Here is a 21,928-nt window from a genome sequence, read left to right on the forward strand (position 1 = left end):
TCATCCCAATATAATATGCTAATAAATGACTGGAAATCTATTTTCAGTGCATAGTTTTTGCAAAAACAATTAACAGTTTTATTTTTTACTTTAAAATATAAAAAATAAAATCAAACTATAGATTTACACTGAAAGGCATTTATTTAAAATGTTTGTTATAAAAAATACAGATACAGTTATGGCAAGGCAAGACAGCAGTGACCTTTGTTTATGTAAAGCGCTATTACAAAGATAATTTAGGTGATGTCATTTTTTTGTTGTTGTTTATTTTTATATATCTTAAATAGGGTTGGGCGATGTCTACAAATTTGCCATCAGACGATGTCTACAGTGAAACAGCGCGATGGACGATGACATCAGCGTTGATGATGACATCAGCGTTTTTAGACTCTGAACAGTTTTTAACACAATATGCATCACACACTTGCTGACATTGTAAATGGTTCGAAAAAATAAAAACTGGGCATCATACACTAAATGACAAAGGATCGCATTGACTTTTATGTTGTTTCGATCCTAAACTCTCACAGAAACATGCATCTCATTGCTAGGAGATGAGTGAGAAATGAAAATAATATATGGTCTACAATCATCGCAAAATATCAATCATGTTTGATATCCTATGATTGGATAACATCGTAGTCTGAAGCTAGAAAATCTGAATCCGAGCTCATCATAAACTACAGGACTGTGAAGTATGTAACAGAAGTTATCTATTCCAGCCTTTATAAACAACAATAAGACTAAACTGTGATTGGAATTTCAAAAGATCTTTATATGCTGAAAGACTGACTGTGCTCCTGTCTTGTTCTCCCTTCAAGCAGAAAAGTGAGGATTGTTCTCAAGCGTTGTCTTTTAGAAGGCCCTTTGTTGTCGTACCGCCTAAAATAGGTGGTGGTTCCCATGGAAATGGCATCCAGCTGCTCAACTAGCAACCATCCCACCCAGATCAGAGAGAAGATGTTGAGCAGAGTCAGCAGGAGCACAGAGGCCTCTCTTCCTGCCAGTGAGCCCCAGTCGGATATCTCCAAGCCCGAGAGTTTCAGGGAGAGGTAGTACACGGCACTGAGGATGAAGAGGAGTTGAGCCATTACCATAGACATGACGAAGAGGATGAAGATGCGGTGGTTGTCCCGTCCCACACATTGATTGAGGAAGAGGCAGTGGTGGTCGTACTCTTGGATGCACATGTCACACAAACGGCAGTGTTTACAGTTGTCCACTTGGATCAACTGAAAGAAAATAGCTTGTGCAGTTTTGAAATTTGAATTTTGATCATAACAATAAAAATAATACATTTTGAAAATATATAATATTTGTATGTAGGGAATTAACTATCCAAAATGGTTGGTTCAACCATACACATATTTAATGCAGTGTATATTTTAACTTCTCAAATCTCAAAATATGTCAGCAAACAGTTAAAGATCCAGTACTGATTATTATAATTGTATAATTTGTATTATTAGGACATATATTATTATTATTAGCAAACCAATTACCGTATTTTCCGAACTATAAGTCTCATTTATTTTCATAGTTTGGCTGGTCCTGCGATGTAAAGTCAGGTGCGACTTATTTATCAAAATTAATTTGACATGAACCAAGAGAAAACATTACCGTCTACAGCCGCGAGAGGGCGCTCAATGTGTTCAGAGTAGACTACAAAATACGGTAGGATTCAGTTCTGATTCTTTTTATTATTTTTTTTATTATTATAAACTATTCGTTTGATTCATTAAAAATATTGATTCAATTATTCTTTTAAACAACAATATTAAATAATATGTTCATTAAATAATTCAATTTGATTTAACCATCCAAAAAAAGTTACAGCCCTACAAAGGAAACCAGTTTGAGTACATTTGAAATGTTAGTCAGAAAAGAGATTCAGACCCAGTGCTCACCTCACAGTGAATACAGAATCTGTCCGGGCTCTTTCCGGCTTCTATTAAGTCTCTTATGCTGGAAAACTGGGAATCAGTGTCAGCTTCTTTGAGTTGTCCTGGGTTCTGATTTAGAACTTTCCAAAAAAGTCCAACGAGCACACAAAAATGGACAAGTGAAAAATTGAAGAGGGCATAAGCTGGCCAAAAACGTGAGCGGTCAAGGAATAATTGACAGAACAACCAAAAGACTTTTGAAAGAGGTTGATTGACATGAACTATTTGCAAAGGATATTGGGTAAAAATTTATAGAGAAAGCAAGCTGAGCAATGAATAATGCCTGCAGCCAGTGTTCCCAAGTACACAGGGTTTGGTAACCTAAAGTCCAAATTTAAAAAGAGTAAAAATGTCATTATGCAATCATCATCCTTTGTATTATTAATGATAAGCAATGTAATTTCCAATCACAACCCTCTAACCTTTGAAAGCTGCTCAGTCTATGATATTGAGACAGAATGACTTTTGCCAAACACGGGAAAAGCACCGCAGAGAGGATAGCCCCATATTCACCGAGAGCTGCAGCTATAATGAGAACCGCAGCCCCGGAGAGAGACGGCAACAGCAGCATCCAGAAGTACATCACTGCAGAACAGACCATTTCATGAGTTACAGCTGAACAATAGCATTATACAACAAATCCAAAATAATAAAAGAAACAATGATACCATTTGAGTCCTTAGGAATCAGATCTTTTGGTCGGTGACTGAAATCCGTCAAAATCCTGGAGAGCTGCTGATGTCTACAGATATCTGAAATTATCTTACTGTTCACAATTTAAACTTCCAAAGTAAAGTAATCACAGATAGAAAATGCAATACTGCATGATTTTCCCGATTTTCTTTAAATGTGCCCTTCTTAAAGCCATAGATTAATTGATCAAGTACAGATCAAGTAAAGTATTAAGAATCCTGTTTTTTTGTCTCCTTTTTTTTTGTCATACAATGTATACAAATATCCTAGCCTGTGACCACCCTGAGTAATATAAATAAATTATAAATAAAATGTAAAAATAAATCTATATATTTTTTGAGCCTTTACATTTTCATTGATTCTCAACAGACCTAAAAGTATTCCCTTGATTACAGAGGTCTAGAGGCGTGAGGCCAGTGTGGTTTTTCATGTGTAAAATGTGGAGCCCTGCACTTTTCAACAGCAGCCAGCACACCTCAATCATGCCATTCTCTGCAGCCACGTGAAGTGCTGTCGCCCCCTGGTGGTCAACTGCCTCTGGTGTGCATCTCTGGTTAAAGATTTAGAGCAAAAAGAACTGAAAATCTGAAAGGCAGCAAATGTCATTCAAGCACTTCATGAACTATTCCTTTAAGGAAACCTTTTTTAACCTTTGGAAGAGAAGAACAAACTGATTAATGGCATTGCTTTGATTCTCTCTCGCTCTAGGAATAGAAGTGTAAAGGCTGGTTCTGAAAGTAAGAAATGTCATGCATTTCCACAGTGATAGGAGCAATTTATAGAATTGTTTTAGGCATTTTGCATTCTCCCATCAGTGTTTTTCTGTCCATGTTGTCCAGACGTACCCTGAATGTGAACTACAAGCAATACAGTCAAATAAAAGTGCTTACATTTGCTCTAAGGAGATAACGGACTACGTCAGAATTTCCTGTGGAAGCTGCCAAATGCAGCGGAGTGACCTTATAGTTATCGGCATCTGTGAAACAGAACATGCCAGTCTCCCACAGGTACTGCGTGGCAATACTGAGAAAGAAAAACATAAGGGAAAATATATTTGAGCATGCAGTATACTCCAAAAAAAAACTATACTAATTATAATTCTTGTTTTTGTTTTAACGTTTGACTGCCACTAGTGTAACAGTTACTGTGCCCAGTTACTTACACGCTTCCTCCACCGACTGCATGATGAAGCGACGTTTTCCCTTGCTTATCTACTATGTGTAAGTCTGCACCATGCTGCATCATTTTGTGCATGATAAAAATATGGCCATTTCTGTTAGAATAACAGGAGAGTACAGTAAGCCCTCTTCAAAGGACACTGGTATGATGATCTTTCAGGAGAAATAAAGTTTATGATGGATGTTTTAATTAAATTCACAACATAAGATGGATGAGGTCTCTCGTACCTGCAAGCAAAGTGAAAAGGAGTTATTCCGGAATCACAGGGAATGTTTGGATCAGCACCGCTGTTCAGCAGAAGCTCAGCCATTGGCCGGTTTCCATGGAGAGCAGCAAAGTGGAGGGCTGTGAAACCTCCCCAACCTGGGAAAATCAGAAAAGTTTACCAAAACTAACCTTGAAACACAAATATCATTGTGCTGGGATAGGTTTTTGCATGTCCAAAAACATCAGTCGAAAATTAACACCGATAATAACATCAGCTATAAAAGTTTATAGTCAAGTCAATTTATTTTTATAGTGCTTTTCACAATAGTGATGGTTTCAAAGCAGCTTTACAGTGTCCCATGATGTTAATGCCTAGTTGTCCACATTTAGCAGTCTAGAGCTGGGCCTGGGCATATACTTGACATTTGATGATGTCATAAACAATCAAGCAGTTAAGAACAGAATTAGTATTTGTTTTTCCTAGTATGCAGTATTTATAACCATTGTAAAGATGGAAATCTTATATAAAACATGCAAGTATATTAAGATATGTTTAAATGTTTCTGCATGTTTTTTTTTTTTTTTAATTCTTAGGAATACCTCATATATATATATATATATATATATATATATATATATATATATATATATATATATATATATGTTTGGACACACCTTCTCATTCAAAGAGTTTTCTTTATTTTCATGACTATGAAAATTGTAGAGTCAAACTGAAGGCATCAAGGGCTGTTTGACCAAGGAGGAGAGTGATGGGGTGCTGCACCAGATGACCTGGCCTCCACAGTCACCGGACCTGGACCCAATCGAGATGGTTTAGGGGTGAGCTGGACCGCAGACAGAAGGCATTTCAGGTGACTACCTCAAGAGTGTGCAAAGCAGTAATCAAAGCAAAAGGTGGCTACTTTGAAGAACCTAGAATATGACATATCTTCATTTGTTTCACACTTTTTTTGTTATGTATATAATTCCATATATAATTACACATGTGTTAATTCATAGTTTTGATGCCTTCAGTGTGAATCTACAATTTTCATAGTCATGAAAATAAAGACAACTCTTTGAATGTCCAAACTTTTGGTCTGTACTGTATATATTGTGTTAAGTCTTTTTAATACACATTTAGTAAACAAAAGGCCAGTTCCTTTATGCCATAATCATCCAGGAAGTGACATCATATACGGTGGGAAAACAATGCAAATGCAAAGACGCGATCAGACTATGGATCAGTAGCGTCCAGTTGACCAGAATAATGTAGAGAATTATTCACTCGCTTAATTTTTTACACTCGCGTTTGTCATTCATGAATGAAAGTATACGGTAATGTATAGTATACAGTATTGTCCTCTTAGACAAACAAAACTTTTCTTCAAACTGAATGTATTGTGTAGATTTTGACAGTTGACCAAGAATGACTGAGCTTGCTTACATAAAACCAGGAAGTAACCGTGCATATAGTTATGTGTAAATAATTAAGTTATAATTAACACATTTCAAATAAATTACTCAAGCTTGCAGAAAACACTTAAATCACAAATACATTTATAGAGTTCAAAAGGTTAATTCCCTATTAATAATCAACAATTCCCTATTATTAATCATAATTTTAGTCAAAATACCAGTTGCTGCAGGTAAGTTAGTTGCAAATGTAAATCCATAATAAATGATTATGAAATCTCCCAAAGTGAGTTTAGTACTTAGAATACTAGAGTTTATAATACAATCTCTGTCATCATCTGCCACTGTGGATCAATTACAGTCACCTTTAAAACAAAAGACTCACCTTTTTGTTTCAAAACACCCCGATCCTGCTGTAATAAATGGGAAACTCGATCGATCTCCCCCCGTTGAACCGATTCAAATATACAACTTCCTGAAACCTGCTGCATTCTGCGACCATACATTCACTTTACGCCTTCTTCTGTAGGCTGAAGAAATTCTTGGCCAACTGTAACAAATTCATTATAAAATGATATCTTAATTGATTTGGTGCAGCGGAAAAGTCTAAAACCTCGATAATATTATCTCGTTAGATAATCAGTCATTCGATAAGTGAGCGAATCTGGTCATATGTAAATACGCTGTACTGATTTATAGGAAACTCCGCACTCTGGAGGTGGAAGATGTATATGTTCAACCAATGAACGAAAGGGAGTGGAATGGCTAATGTGGGCGCTCGGTGGTCAAGGTGTTTTGCATCACTGGGGATAATCGTTTGAAATATGCAACATGTTTATTTGTATAGACTGGTACGTCATATACAAATAAAACCTTACCTAATAAAAAATTAAATAAAATAATAATTATTGTTTCCATATGATGCAACCACAAACGACTGTGATTGGTTCAGCTACTCCAGCGCGGGGAAACGTCACAAGTACCACATTGCAAGGTCTCTGTGTCTGCTACATTACGGACGTCTTGTTCAAATTGTACACCTAAATAACGCAACTGAAACATAAATATTCATTAAGAAATAAAATCTGAGTAAAGAAATAATAGATAATATGACTCATCTTACCTGGCCAATTAGAATCAACCACAGATCGCTAAGCCTCGCCAATTATAACACATTTCCCAATTCTATCCACTCATTTATGCTTTTAGCATCTCTCGGTCGATTTCAGAGTATACATTCAAATGAAAGGCTAAAAACTCTTCTATTTTAAAGGTGAAAATTATCTAAACACACGAGTCTCTCAAGTTATCAATAGTACGATATTTTATTATATTACATAGTCATTAGGTGATTTTCTTTATTTCAGAAATATTCTTTACATTTGTGTTCAGTTTCCATGATGTCTAGTAGTGTAATGTTTTTGGTAACCTTAAATTACCACATGATGTCACTATTGCTCAACATCTGACGCATTTTAAATCAATTTAAAGCTGTAGTCCGTAACTTATGGCGCTCTAGCGGTTAATAAACAAAACTGCGTCCGTCTTGCGGAAGAACATTGTAGCCAGAACTACTTATCTCTTGTCTATGTTTATGACGAATCACGCAGGTATTGAGCTACTCCGCGGCAGTACCTAAGAATCAGTAGAAATAGTCAGACTATAAACACTTAGTAGGTTACCTTAGTGATTCAGGACAAGCCAAAAACGGTTTGGAAAACGGATTCATGGTGTACTCGCTTATTATATACATTTTTGCTAATTTTTGAACACACAAAAGTTACGGACTATAGCTTTAAATACCAGAAGGCATACACCTCAAACTCTGATTTTTTTTATCTCCTATTTGGAATAATAGAACTAAAATCAGAGGTATTGCTTCAATGAAGTCTTCTTCACATTATCCTAATTTGTCTATTGAGGTGTTGAAAACACACACATGTACAAGAAAGTCCTCCTTCTTCTTTTTTCACTAGGAAGTGAGGCACATGACCATGCGCAGTTGATGTCAGAGTTTCATACTGTGCAAAGTTCAGGCAAACAGATTAGGAGGCATGTTTCAGCGCACCACTCACTACTGATTACTGTGACATGGTAAACCAGCGGAAAACCTTCTGTCCAGCCATACGTCTAGACTTGAGATGCCACCCACCAAACAACAGGTATGTGTGGGGTTATAAACTGACTAAACTGTAGTTTTGCCTAGGGTTCATATGAATTTGAAAGGCTAATTAACATATCTCATATCAGATCACTTTTGACAGCCGTTGTTATGAGGTTGCCTGCTGTCATAATTAAATTGTTTTTCTCATTTAAGTGCATTCAAAGCATTTCTGTTGCATAGACCCTCAACTTCTAGGAGGACAACACAATAAAGATAAAATAAACAAGGAAGCTTGACTGATTTTAATCGGCTGCTTTATAAGCATGATTTGTTTGCCCTCAAACTAATTTGTTTGTATCAGGTTTAAACATTTCAGAAAGAGACAATGGAACAATTGTAGAGCATTAAGAAAATGTACCGCGGTCAAAGATTTGAATAAAATAACGAAATGACAACTGGTGGGAATGTGCAGTGCAAACATCCCATTTCTTCAGGAATGTGAATTGTCCTCCCTGTAGCAAAACAAGCTCACTTCTTTACATCACAAGATCCCATTAACATGTGAACAGCTGATTATACACTGTGATTGTCTTTTAGTCACAGAAAGAAGGTAGTGCTGATTTGCCCTTTAATGAAAGTTTATTGTTAGACGCTTCTGTTTCCGGTTGTACCGACAAACATGCTTCCTATCAGATTGTGCTACCAAACAACATATTGCATTGTGTTAAGGGAAAGTTTAGGGTAAGGTCAGGTATGGACGGGTAGGTTTAGGGAAGGGGTAGGTCCTGCAGATGCTGACGCTCTCTCTCTGGCAGAGGCAGGTCGCAGCGCCACTTCCGGTGGCATCCCCAGATGCGGTCTTTATCGGTGTTTCTCGTCGGTCTTTCTTGCTGTTTTATCGGAAAAACTACACTGTTCTCAGTGGCATGCGGTGGCGGGTTTTTTTAAATGATGATGCAAAGTTCCGACAATTGTAATATTATTATTATTACACACTTGTATGTATCAGCTGCAAGAGTTCGTGCCAGGAGTCACGATCGTTTGTGTCCGTTTCTGCTGTAAACTATCCCAATAAATGAGACTTAGGTCTCTGCAGAGCGAAAGTGAGATTTATCAACCATGTGGGTGTTTTCAAACTGCTGGGTGTTTCTAAATCATGCAATCTAAATGATCCCCCTTACCCAACTCCACCCCTAAACCTAACGTCACTATGACGTCAACCAAGCAGGTATCATGGTGTAAAAACACCCTGATCTGGTAACTCCCATTACTTTCCTGCAGAGACCTATACTTGCAATAAATCGCATAAGCATTTTCCCATAAAGAACACAACACACATAAGAAGTAACCAGCTGTATATTGGCTGCGCGCACACACAAACATTTAATGTAACACTTTAGTTATTAAAGTAGTCTATTCATACCCCTTCATTTTTTTCACATTTTGTTATGTTGCTACATTATGTTTTTATATAGCCTACCTATAAATTACTTAAAATATTACTTATATATATATATATATATATATATATATATATATATATATATATATATATATATATTATATTATATTATATTATATTATATTATATACCTATTTTCCACATTAATCCAGACTCCATAATGGCAAAGCAAAAAACTGGGTTTTAACATCTTGGCAAAGCAAAAAACTGGGTTTTAACATCTTTGCAAATTTATTAAAATTCTGTTTCATTGAAGGGTCACAGATGTATGCAGAATCCGATGGTCACTCTAGTTGAGCTCCATGATCATATGTGGATATAGGAAAAATCTACAAGGAAAACAAAACTCCATCACTCCACCGTTCTGGTCTTTATGTTATTGTGGCCAAACTCAATCCTCTTCTCAGTGAAGACACATGAAAACACACTTAGAATGTGCAAAAATCACCTAAAGGACTACTTACTTTTACTTAAGTAGACATCTGACTGTAGTATTTTTACTTGTACTTGAGTAAAATTTAGCAAGGGGTATCTGTACTTTTACTCAAGTTTCTGATGAGCAAAGCTTTTTGTATCATACCCAAAAAGACTTGAGGCTGTAAAGGTGATTCTGATAAGTACTGAGGTAAAGGTATGTGTAGGAGCCATGTAATGGCAAAGTCATGTGACCTAATGTTTATGAGAGTGTCATTCATTAAGTGGGGTTAAAACACCTGTGGGGTGTGTGCGTTGGAGAGGGAAGAATGGGGGGGAGTGCGGGAGCACATATTTTGTTGAGTGTACAAGCCTGTACAAATAAAACTACAGTTAAGCTTTTAAGGAAACGCGTCACGAAAGTTATTCCTCCACTCAGCTCCTTAGCTGTCTTTGGATTGTTCTTTATGTGGAACTACAGTATGAATAGGCATAATTATGCAACTTACTTATTTCAGTTTTGTTATTTTTAATATATTTATGAAGTAGTGAAAGTTCTATTTTTGCTTTCTCATTATGGTGTATGGAGTGTAGATTGATGTGTGAAAAAAAAGTAATTCAAAGCAGTTTAACATAAGGCTGCAACATAACAAAATGTGAAAAAGAATATATATATTCAATCTACTCAAATCTGATGAAAATTTTGTTGTTGCAACCATTTTTTGAAAGCCCAATGCTTCATTTATTATACAGTAAAATTGTGAAATATTAAAATGTAAAATAGCTATTCAGTTATATTTTAACATGTAATTTATTCCTGTAATGGCAAAACTGAATTACTTCAGTCTTCTCCTGCCATAAGTCTAGTCTTCAGTGGCATATGATCCAGTCAGCGGCATGTCTCTCAAAAAATGTTTTCCTGCCATGAAAGAAGAAAGTATGGTCAAAATATTTGGTATATATACAAATGTTACAATTAATGCTTTAAACTTGTAGCCATTTGCAGTAAATTACATAAATGAATGCTTTCTGTAAATATTAAAAATATATTATTACTGTTTTTAATTATATGTAATAACAGTAAAAATTGTTTGCAACATAAATTATGAAAATTGCATATGGTTTTGCAAACAAATAAACTTTTTTATTACAGTTAAAACATTTTGCTACACTCACCACAGTTTAAGCATGCTATTTGTAGTAAAACCGTAGTTATACAAATTGTAATAAAAAACGTTTAATTTCTCGGTGGTCCCACATTTGCCTATTTTCATTTAAATGCTATACTTAATTGAACTTCCCAATTTCCATTTGCCATTTTATTAATTTGCATGCATGAAATGAATGTAGAATAACCTGTCAACATTTACATAACCTCAAAGCCGCAAGGATCATAGTTTTGTTGCATGCCATCAGTCAAGGCACGGGAGGCAGGGTCTCTTTAGAGAGATAGAGAAAAACTAGATGAGAAAGTTATCGATATTACAAAAATAAACAAAATGTGACATTAAAAAGCGTAAAAGTTACTAGTTTTTATAAGGTAACTGTCCACCAGCGATGCCCGCTAAAGTTTGAAAGAACAGCTGAACATCAGTTGACAAATCAAACATATTGTCTGCATTGTTACTGCCTTTAGTTATTTTGGAATGAATGTAAAAATACGTAAAAACACTAACTTGATGAAATGTATTTGTTTTGATAAACATAATATTGCATAGTGTAAAAATATAAACTATAATTTATTTTTTGCCTTTTTTGTGTAATGTTTATTTAACCAGGTAAATGTGACAATAGTAAGGTTATAACGATATACCCAGTGCAGTTTTTACCAAACAAACAGCAGAAACCGCGAGAAAGACCATGGCAGCAAGTGGCAGCTGCCAGAGGAAATGCCACCAGAAGTGGGGATGCCACCTGCCGCTGCTAGGATTTGTGCTTGCACTCTCAAAAAGCCTCAAACCACATGAATAAGATGTTGGTAGCACAATCTGATAGGTAGCATTTTTCGCTGCCAATCTGAGCGGATAGCACGAATCATCAGAACACCGTGTTTATACTGTACTTTAATTTGTTGCAACTTCCTATAAAGAGTTTCAGGTTTGTCTCAGGTGTTTGACATAAAATTCATAGAGCTGTAAAATTATCCCATTGTCCTTTTTATTTATTAACTTTTTTTTTTTTAAGGAGAACGGGGAACTTGCATCAGGGGAGAGTTCAGAGAGCATAGAAGCGAAAACTACCCAAATCCAAAGTCAGACAAATGGAGACCTGAAAGCACATGAGGATTCAGTGGTGCTTCTGAAAGAACAACTAACTCAGCTGGGTACAATAAGACAACAGTCACCAGAACAAAGAGACCAAGAGCTCAACAGACTTCTGCTTCTGTTCATCCAGGTACAGAAAATCAGTGAGAGGAGTGGAATAGAACTGCTTATTCAATACAAATACAGTCATTTAAATACGATTAATTGCATTTAGTTTATTTACAAACACACAGACACACACACATATGCACACTACTGGTCAAGATTTTGGGGGTGGTAAGATTTGTTAATTTTTTGAAAGCCCAATGCTTCTTTTATTTGTTCATATATGATACAGTAAAATTATAAAATATTAAAATGCCTATTTTCAGTTGTAATATATTTTAACATGTAATTTATTCTCATAATGGCAAAACTGAATTACTTCAGTCTTCTCCTGCCATAACTCTAGTCTTCAGTGTCATATGAGCCTTCAGAAATCATTCTAATATGCTGATTTGTTGCTCAAAAAATATTATCAAAGTTGAAAACAATCATACTGTTTAATGTTTGTATGGAAACTGTGATGCCTTTTTTAAGTATTAAAAAAAATGATTCAGTATTCTTTGATTAACTGAAAATTCAAAAGAACCGCATTTAATATAAATTGCATATTTCAAGCCTTTACTTTTTAATTTCTTTAAAAAAAGTTACTAACCCGAAACACTGAACGGTAGTGTGTATATTTATATATAATTCATCATAAAATCATAATTCTGTCAAGGGGGTTTAAACATTTGATTTATAATGTAAATTTGTCATATAAAGTATTGGGATCTAATCTCTTTAAGAACTTAAATTTTACATTGACAAACACTCATGACGCACTGAGATGCAATCACACTCACAGGCTTAGTGCTGTTTGTGCATGTGTGGGGGTTTACACACGTGTGACTCATTGACTTACAACTCCTGGATTCTTACTGGGATTTAACCAAACATAGAGTAAGGCACCGCATCCACCATCCCCTTAAAAAGTCACACAGAAGCAGACACTGAATTAGGGAATGTTGAAATATTCACACAGCGTAAGGAAATGAAACTAGTGTTGTTATGAAAATGTTCATTTTTGAGAATGTTCAAGTTCACTTCTGGCTAGAAGTTTTTGTTTCTTCTTTGTGATTAGAGCTAATTATGCTACCCATTTACTATTATCGTATTTTCCTTTGTGAGAAACATGTCATAAACATCTAAAACCTAATTTATTGTGTTCATGCTTAAATATTAGCAGAAATACTTATTCCACTTGCTCTTTATAAGGTCTCAGAGAGCGGCAGTGTCCTGGATGATCTGGAACTCCAGGGCTTGGCGCTGCAGGTTGGAGAAGCTCTTGTCTGTCATATACAGCAGCGAGTGGCAGATAAGCCTGCAGGTACTCCAAATAACATTTTCAAAGGCATAGTTGACAGTGGCATTCGTGAGGTCACTAAAGGCCAACCAAAAAGCAAACTGAGAGATTCTGTTAGTGTTTGAAGGGAAGTTGCTCAGTTCTTTATTTCACAAACATGTGGCATGATAATGTTTACCATCCTTGCAGTTCTCTGCGTGATGCATTCGTGTTCATTTCTTTTTATAGTATTTAGTTGAAATTATTATTCAAAAAGGATGTTGTTGTGGAAGGAACTGAAAACCTTACATATCAGTTATATGCTGATCTGAGATAAAAATAATTTTTAAGTTTGCTGTCTGTTGTTTTTATGACTTTGTTTAAAATAGAGGAAGCCCGATATGAATTGGAGCAGTTGTTTCAGAGGTCAGAGGTCAGAAGCAACCAAGGATGGCTTCTGCTCAAATCGATATCTCTTTTGTCTAACAGAGACTCTGTGAGTTTTACTATAAAATCTGTAATATATTTATACAGCTCCATAATTACAATTGCTAGTGTGTAGTTAATAACTACACATTTTTACAAATGTAGTTAAAGAGCATTTTACTTATGATTGCTAAATAAAAAAATATTCCATCCAGTGTAAAAATAACAGAAAATACCTTTTTCTTGCTATGGTTTTATTATACTATTCAGTATTTTGTATGTTCTACAGTAGATCTTGAAAGCATTCCTCTGTTTGACGGAGGGATATCCTGTCTAGTCATGTTTAGACGTTCTTCTTTTCTTTGACAGGAGGTTGGCGTTATGATCAAGACAGGTCTACCAGCTGCGTTAGTCAAGTGTCTCTACCTGTTTGTAGCTTTGCCTCCCCGAAAAGAGAGCTCTGTCTCTCAGAATGATGTCGACGAGGAAGTCAAATGCTCTTTTCAGGACACCTTTACTCAGGTTTTTACATTTGGACATGTTTTATTTTATATTGTGAATCAGTTACATCCCAAATCTTAACTTGTGTATCAAAATGGGATAATGCCTCCCCATTGGCACTTCCAGTTTCAGAAGCAAAGTTGCAAAAAACGATCAAGTTCTTACAGTGCATGACCACGTACCGTATACAAAGTTTGCATGCATATCTAAATCATCTAATGTATTGGTGTCAAACTAAGAGAAATCTGTCTCTTTAAACCCTCACCTCTGCTCAGGTGATCTTGCAGCTGTGCAGGCATGTGTGTTTTGTGGAGGTTCTGTTGGAGACCCAGGAGCTCTCAAGCGTGATCATCTCTCTCACACTGCTGTGGGATCAGTGCAGCCCCTCATGGAGACAGCAGGCGTCCCGTGTGCTCAGAGTGGTGTCTGCCGCTCAAGCTCACAACACTGTACCTGCACTGCAAGGTCAACAACTACACACACAAGCTCCAGCCAATTCATTGTCCAACCAAATGTATCTTATATCAGAGCATTCTTATCAGAATATTAGTTTATATTAGTGCACAAGTACATAGATGTTGTAAGTGTACTCTTGGTAATATCTAATTCTAAATGTCTATATTACAAGATATATCAACAAGATGATTATATTTTGTGTAAGTATAGGTACTGTTAGCACATTATCAGATTTGCTTTCACATGATGCTGATTACTTAAAATGACTTGTTGTCCCAAATCTCCGATTACATAATGTTAGTTTTTTTTGCTGGAGATCTCAATTAGGTCTAGGCAGGGCAGCAGTTAGAAAAACAAGTCACAAAGTTTGACCAGGGACATCTTGTCTTGAATCTAGTGACAATAAGTACAACTTTACAGACTAATTTAGGGAAACTTAGTTCCAGAGTTGTTTGTGATGTTTTCTTCTATTGTTATCATATACAGTACTATACTATTTTTGGTGTTTTGTTTTCTTTAGCTAGTAACTGCATGAAGATCTGCATCCAGAACATGCATAAGATCAGCGAGAACATCCCTTGTCATGTTCTAGCTGAGGTGGCCGTGAGTGTTTTCAGCTTTGTGAAGGACTCTTATCCAGTCAGCCCTGCTCTTTTTGAGGAGTTTGAGAACAATGATGGCTATAGCATCTTTCAGGCCATTTTAATACGGTAAATTCATGATTTTATTGGGGGGAAATCTTTCATATAATATGTGACTGCCACTAAATATTGCACATATGAAAAGCACACAACTGAAGACTATATGTTTTTGATGCTTTGACAAGTAGTTGGAACACTACCTTCAGGGAATGCATGTGCTTACATCATTCTTAGGTACTTTCCATTCCCTTTTGTAACTCTCTTTCTTCCTCTCTCAGGTCTCAGGTCCTCCTTCTTGCAAGTTTCTTTTTGAATGCTGCAGAATTCAATAATTAAAGAGCTCGTAACGAGATCAGCAGTAAATTGAGCTCAATCAGATTACTGATCATGCCAGCTCCTTCTTACTCGCTGTGTTTTTGCGTTTTCTAACAGCAAGGGTCACTGCAGGATAAAACAGCTCTTACTGAACAATGCGTCTCATTCACTAAGCATGTGTACGTACTTATTTGTTCGTAAAACCTGTGTGAAAACATTATTTTGGTAGTACATACTGTATATACAACAGAAATGTTCATGTTAAAAACTCTTCTGTGCACATACTGTAAATGACAGTGCTTAGTGAATGAGGCCACTGTTATCTAGTTGTCTGTTACTTATGACCAATCAAAAAGTTAAGGGTTGTAAGATGTTTTTGAAAAACGGTAATATTGTGAAATATTATTACCATTTAAAGTAAATGTTCTATGTAAAAATATATACAAAAATAATTTATTTCTGTGTTGCCAAAGCTTAATTTTCAACAGCCATTATGGCAGTCTTCGGTGTCTCATAATTATTATATTCTGATGTGGTGCATTTCTAATTATTAACAAGGTTGAAAAAATTTTTTCTGCTTAATAATTTTGTGGAAATCATGATGTTTTTTAAAGGATTTTTTTTTAAAGTTCAAAAGAACAGTATTTATTTTAAATATATTTTTTAATAACATTTTATATCTAGAGTCAAAACTGTCACTTTTGAGCAATTGTCCAAAAGCATACATTTCTTTCAGAGATATTGCACTGAACCTAAACATTTGAACAGTAGTATTTGTTCATACTGTGTTTACTGTGAAGGACATATTTACATATTTTTTGCCCCTTTTGTAGGTGTGAGGAGGAAGTGACAGAGGAGCAGTATTTAGCCGTTCAAGACCTTCTAGGCCTCATCGCGTCATTCACACTTTTTGGCAAGGCTGAACTGAAGGTTGCCATATGTGTGAACAACCCCCAACCACCAGGCTTCACGTTTGACCCTACTCTGACTAACGGTAAGCTGCCATGACAATGGTAAGCTCCCTGCTCCACCACCTCATGGTAACGCCACTGAAAAGGCAATTATGTCCAGAATGATGAAGTGTAGCTTCCCTCACTAACCCGGTTAAGCCACCCTGCATCCATTCTGCTCATCCATACAGCAATTCTCCATTCATCACCACCAGAGCACCTCACTGCTGAGAGAGAGAAAACAGCCCCTTTTTTAACCTTTATTTCATTTGGCTTTGATGTGATTTTAATTATGGATGAAATTCAATCTAATTACCCTCAGCAGCTATATTTATTTGTTATAAACATCAGAGCACCTTTGTCCTAAGAGCCAATCAGTCTTTCTCATATGTTGATACATTTGAATGTTGATATAGTTCTCATTTGCATGAGCTCTTAGTGATATATAATGTTTTCAATAATGCTTCTGTCACACAGTATACTTCTAGGAGTGGCGTTAGAAATTGGCAATGAATATAAGCTCAACTAGTTACTGTGCCTGAATGTATTTTAATATTTTCAGGTTCGCCAGTGAAGAACCTCACAGCCTTCAAAATCATCCAGGCCTCCTTCTTGCGCTCAGGCAACACAGTGATCTGCAGCCAAATCCTGCGTACCATCCAGATGATCTGGTCTTGGGAAAAGGCTAACTTCTTCCTGGTGGAGTGGTCTCTGCAGTCTCTGGCTCAGCTGGCCGAGTGTGTGTGGCAGAAATCGCCACCTGTTCACCTCATTTTCTTCGAACTGCTTGAAACCGTCATCTACCAGCTCTCCTACATCCCACACGAGACAATCAGGAAGGTCCAAGCCGTGTTGAAACAGGGTTCCTCCGAGGCCTTTAATGTCGCAGCTCTGGACTGCTTCTACAGGCTCATCATTCACAGCGGATTGCTGTCTGAAGTCCTGAGTGATGGAGGACTGATGGAACAACTGTTGTTTGAGCTCAAAAGAAGGGCAAAGATAATCAGAAAGACTGGTGTTGCTGGTGAGTCTTCTGGTTTTCTCTGTACTATGAATTACGAAAACAAGACTGTTTGAAATGCATGTGTCTGATCCTGATCTCCTCCTCAGTTGAGGAGAAAGCTGACAGCTATGAGAGGAAGTTGACCACCAACATTTTGAATGTGGTGTCAGCCCTGGCCTTGCAGTCAGTCAGAAACACTGGTTAGTTGAAGTAATTTTCTTGATAACTCTTATTTTTTTTATAACTATGAATACATTTTTCTTTGTAAGTATTGAACAATGTTAATTTCTTATAAATTTATTTATGATAATATATATATATTTTTTTTAATCTGCCAGATATGTACAAATCGAGATAAGGAGTTTGAAACCATAGTACATCCAAATTCATGAAATCTAATCATTCTCTTTGATTAATAGTATTCATCAGGGACTTGGGAATGATTCCCTATGTGAAGATCTTTCTGGATGTTGAGCAGTTCCGCAGTCCAGCTCTGTGCATCCTGGAGCAGCTGTCGGAGGTCAATCCAGAGGAATACATGAGCACCGCCATCGGAGCCCTCTGTTCCTCCACTGAGAGTGAGATCAGACTCAAACAGGATCTCTTACAGGTATTTACTCCATTGCTGCTAATGCACATGCTTAGTCACATATGTCTGCTGAAAAGGTGATTCTTCATATTTATGTCTGACTTTCTGGTTTTTACTGATTTTTTACACATGTAAACATTTTGAAATGCAAGTCACAGTTTATTCCAAAGCATGAGCGGAGAGAAGGGACTCCTACTAAAACTAAACTGAGCTCAGGTATCATATACAGTTCCTGTCTGTAAATTCAGATTCCATTCCTAATTCTAACAAATTCTAACACGTTTAAAGCATAATGAGCCGGTGAATTTATTATATCAGGTTTTGGGAGCCTTATTCCATTATAGGCAAATTCAGATTGATTTGCTAATATACTGTTAGCTGTTAACTCAAGCTTCATTTGATTAAGCTTGCAGCCTTGTGGTGTGACACACACAAAATTATGAGCAATATCAGATCAGAGAATGTGAGCGAAATCCAATTATGCATAACTGTGTTATTCAGTTACTGTACATGCCCATTTTTTAAGATTCAAGCGCAGGAATACTAACCTGCAGACCATTAAATTGTAACTGGGTTAAAGCTGCTGACAATTGCATTCACCCCTACCACTCTGTGAAATGTTTCAAAGCCATTCTGATTACTTCTATTGGTCCTAATTAGGTTTGGGCTTCATTTTATGACACATTAGCTCTTTGATGTATTAGCATGGTAGATTGAAAAAGGGTTAATCCATTTTGTGCGTTGCTCTTCGAAACAGAAGACCCCCTCCTGTTTCCCTTTTCGTAGTGATGCATTATATCTGAACAGATATTCTGAACACATCCTGGGACGCATAGTAAAAAAAAAACTAATTGCTATTATATTATTGATTGAAAAGCATTAACTTCTGAAGTACACTACTGTTGAAAAGTTTGAGGTCAATAAGACAATTTTTTAAATTAATAATATTATTCTGCAAGGATTAAAGTAACACTAAAGACATGTATAGTGTTACAAAATATTTCTATTTCAATTAAATGTTTTAATCAAATATTTTATATTCATCAAACAATTCTACAATTTTTTTTTTTTTGGTGAGCCTTGGTGAGCATAAGAGACTTTTTTCAAAAAAACATTAATCAACCCCATTAGTGTAGTAATAATAATAATACGTTGTGCTTTGCCTTTGCACAGTCTATTATGAAAGTTCTGGAAAACCCAAACAGCTGGAATGCCTTCCGCACCTCTGGAGGATTTACTGGCCTGCTCTCCATAGTTGTGGACATGGAAGGATCTCTGCTGGAAGCCCCAGCAGGACCATGGGCCGCACTGAGCCGCCAGAGCCTTGTTGAGCTGCTGCTCCTCACCCTACACACCCTTGCCCTTGCTGTGCATGTGCACCCCATCAATGGCCACATTTTCCACACGACCGGAGTCTGCGAGAAGCTTGGTGATGCTCTGATGCAGTTGGGCTGTTTCCAGAGAGGGGTCCCTGTGGAAACAGACAAAGAAATCTTTGACTGTAGGACTTTCCAAGAGTTTGTGGAGGCGGTGAAGAGGCCAGAACCTCAGTTGCCACCACCTTTAGGAGACTGTGTTAAGCTGCTGGGATTCCTGGAGCAATTTGCTACTGGTGTGAGCTTGGTTGCAGGTCCATCTGCTGGATTGCATGATAATAATGACGCTGGTGAGAGTCAGAAGACAAAGGAGCCAACCAATGAGGATGAGGCGTTGAATCACACCAGGGCCTCAAGTGTCTCATTTGTATCAACAGATTCTGGAAGGTAGTTACTCCCAATCAAATGTATAGATCTAAGATTTATTTTATTTTGTTTGTTTATCTATTTATTTATTGTCTGGACAATAACATATAAATCACTCCAAAAAAGATGTTGTCTAGACCTGAAAAGTCTGGAACTGGTACCGTTTCTGCTTTGCTTTTTCTGTCGTTGTTAAACATATAATTGCTTATTCAGGGCTTACTGTGACCTCATCATTCTTCATCCTGGAGCTGTTAAGCTGATCATGACTCTTCTGCCTAGTATCTACTGTCCCAGTGACCCTTGTGTAAGTAAAACCAGTATCATGTTCATATCTTCTACATAATTTGTATTTGTTGTAATGATTGAGAGGCAATAATGAGAGGCTTTAGAATCATGACCCAAAACTTTTGAAAACTACTGTATGTAGAGCTGAATATGTGTTTGTTTTTGAGCATACTATATACTACAATAATTACAGACATTCTTTTTTTTTTTAGTTGTCTGAAGAGCTGCAGCTTGCTGTGATTCATCATGTGCAGACTATGTTGAAATCGGACAGAGATAGACAGATCATGTGTGAGTTTGGTCTGGCGTCCACACTGCTGACTCACTGCAAACATATCCTCATTGACAATTCCCATTCATTACACCTGCCCATAGTACGGATCCTTGAGAAACTCGCATCTCAGTCCATGGATCACAAATGCCTCAGGTCAGCATAAGCAGATGCAGTCGACATGCTCATGCATTCCTCATGACAGATGTGAAATATATGATATTAAATGATAGATGAAGTGCACATGTTTTGTATGCCATAACAATAGTGTGCTTTATCTTAGGCAGTTCCTTTGTCTCGGGGATCCTCTGATGTGCAGTGGTAACAATCGGCTTTCTGTCTCCTGTGAAGAGGCCAGAAACACAAGTACAGTTCCTCTTTGTCTTCACAGATTTACTTTTTGGATTACTTCCTGTTTCATGAAAACATTTAATCTTATTGTTACATCTATTGATTGAAAAGGCTGTTTAGACTTTCATAATTATTTTTTATCTATTGCAGACCAGACAAAAGACTCAACAGAGGATAACAAAAAATCCTCAAAAAAGGCAATGAAAAGAAGTTTCAGTCTACTGAAAACATCTTCAGACAGTGGGACTGTAGTTCCTCTTCATAGAATCATAAGTCTTGTCTCCATAACATCGCCACGGAGCATTCAGCCACACAAAGTCTCCATTTCCCCTTCCTTTGTGGAGTTTGACATGACAGACAGTGGCTATGGGTAAAATATCCTCACAAATTAATCAGTTCATAGACAACAATACAGATGTGTGTCCCGTGGTTGTCAACCAGTGGCCAGGGCCCACTTGGGCCTGCAAATTTGTCATCACAGTGACCACAGTGGATGGCTTCAGATGAATTAAATATAACAATTGATATTTAAAAATATAATTATTTATGATATTTAAAGGGGTCATATGATGCAATTTTAAATCTTCCTTTCTCTTTGGAGTGTTACAAGCTCCTGGTACATAAAGAAGATCTGTAAACTTGCAAAGACTAAAGTCTCAAATCCAAAGAGTTATTCTTTATAAAAGTTAAGACTCATCCACACCACCTCCTAAAACGGCTCATACTAACATGTCCCCACATCTCTACGTCACTATGTGGAAAGATTTGCATGACACTGCCCAGACAGCTGCCATGTCGTATAGATGCTATGTGTTTGGTTATGAAAGCAAAACTACTTTGTTTGGCCTTCCAAAAGAGGATGATATCCACTTCGTCATGCCAGGAGCAGATCCAAGCTGATTCTGAGCTTGTTTATTTTTCCCGCATATGGCACGTTTGTGCTCTAAAGACGCGATTGGCTTCAATGCACAGAATTTGCACTGTGAGACATGTGCGCATTGCATGACAGTCTGTGCTTTCACCGACCTGGTTTTATTTTAGATATGCTTTAATTTATGCCGTTTGGAATGCAGTACTATTAGATGCACGAAGCTCGCACACTGACAGACTTTCACGTACGCTTTGTGTTTGTTGTCCTGAAGCTAAATAGCGGCTGAGGTTAAATGCACTTGCATTTTCAAATACTTTTATGCAAAATTGATGTACACACAGTCAGTTATGTTTTCAGAGCAGGACAAAACATCTGATGTCGAAATAGACCTGTTAAAGCGGCCACTTTCTATGATCTCATCAGTAATCAAACGGCAATAATTTTCAGGGAAAAAAAGAAAAATCCTCAACTATTGTCTG

General features: G+C 36.8%; 2 protein-coding genes across 6 annotated transcripts; one reads left to right on the plus strand and one right to left on the minus strand.

Annotated features, from left to right (window-relative positions):
* Window positions 1–122: 122 nt before the first annotated feature.
* LOC128026475 (uncharacterized) lies at window positions 123–6,252 on the minus strand. 4 transcript variants are annotated; one of them, XM_052613654.1, is made up of 11 exons: window positions 5,824–6,240; window positions 4,698–4,836; window positions 4,043–4,178; window positions 3,799–3,909; window positions 3,527–3,659; window positions 3,008–3,186; window positions 2,612–2,685; window positions 2,366–2,528; window positions 2,182–2,264; window positions 1,908–2,098; window positions 123–1,232 (listed from the first exon to the last, which is right to left on the minus strand). In XM_052613654.1, the coding sequence occupies exons 3-11, from the start codon at window positions 4,123–4,125 to the stop codon at window positions 774–776; spliced, it is 1,476 nt and encodes a 491-aa protein (XP_052469614.1). In that variant the 5' UTR covers window positions 4,126–4,178; window positions 4,698–4,836; window positions 5,824–6,240; the 3' UTR covers window positions 123–773. The 4 variants fall into 4 exon arrangements, with proteins under 4 accessions (XP_052469614.1, XP_052469613.1, XP_052469612.1 ...); XM_052613653.1 differs by having other exon boundaries at window positions 4,698–4,867; XM_052613652.1 differs by lacking the exon at window positions 4,698–4,836 and having other exon boundaries at window positions 5,824–6,236.
* Window positions 6,253–7,432: 1,180 nt separating this feature from the next.
* On the plus strand, window positions 7,433–21,612 carry LOC128026123 (WD repeat- and FYVE domain-containing protein 4). Of its 2 annotated transcripts, none has more exons than XM_052612874.1 (16): window positions 7,433–7,600; window positions 11,606–11,812; window positions 12,982–13,093; window positions 13,438–13,544; window positions 13,844–13,996; window positions 14,251–14,440; window positions 14,952–15,141; window positions 16,221–16,381; window positions 16,900–17,361; window positions 17,448–17,540; window positions 17,760–17,950; window positions 19,103–19,692; window positions 19,885–19,975; window positions 20,169–20,383; window positions 20,511–20,593; window positions 20,729–21,612. In XM_052612874.1, the coding sequence occupies exons 1-16, from the start codon at window positions 7,580–7,582 to the stop codon at window positions 20,950–20,952; spliced, it is 3,090 nt and encodes a 1,029-aa protein (XP_052468834.1). In that variant the 5' UTR covers window positions 7,433–7,579; the 3' UTR covers window positions 20,953–21,612. The 2 variants fall into 2 exon arrangements, with proteins under 2 accessions (XP_052468834.1, XP_052468833.1); XM_052612873.1 differs by having other exon boundaries at window positions 11,603–11,812; window positions 20,729–21,607.
* The last annotated feature ends 316 nt before the right edge of the window (window positions 21,613–21,928 follow it).

This window comes from Carassius gibelio, chromosome A13 (assembly GCF_023724105.1).
Source record: "Carassius gibelio isolate Cgi1373 ecotype wild population from Czech Republic chromosome A13, carGib1.2-hapl.c, whole genome shotgun sequence".
Taxonomy (NCBI): domain Eukaryota; kingdom Metazoa; phylum Chordata; class Actinopteri; order Cypriniformes; family Cyprinidae; genus Carassius; species Carassius gibelio.

Coding starts and splice junctions, on each gene's coding strand:
- LOC128026123 (XM_052612873.1), top strand. CDS start 7,580: ATGCCACCCACCAAACAACAG. Junction 19,693..19,884: donor GTATCAACAGATTCTGGAAG/GTAGTTACTCCC, acceptor TTGCTTATTCAG/GGCTTACTGTGACCTCATCA. Junction 20,594..20,728: donor TGAAGAGGCCAGAAACACAA/GTACAGTTCCTC, acceptor TATCTATTGCAG/ACCAGACAAAAGACTCAACA.
- LOC128026475 (XM_052613652.1), bottom strand. CDS start 5,944: ATGTATGGTCGCAGAATGCAGCAGGTTTCAGGAAGTTGTATATTTGAA. Junction 2,686..3,007: donor AATCAAGGGAATACTTTTAG/GTCTGTTGAGAA, acceptor AGATATCTGTAG/ACATCAGCAGCTCTCCAGGA. Junction 2,265..2,365: donor AGACTGAGCAGCTTTCAAAG/GTTAGAGGGTTG, acceptor TTTGGACTTTAG/GTTACCAAACCCTGTGTACT.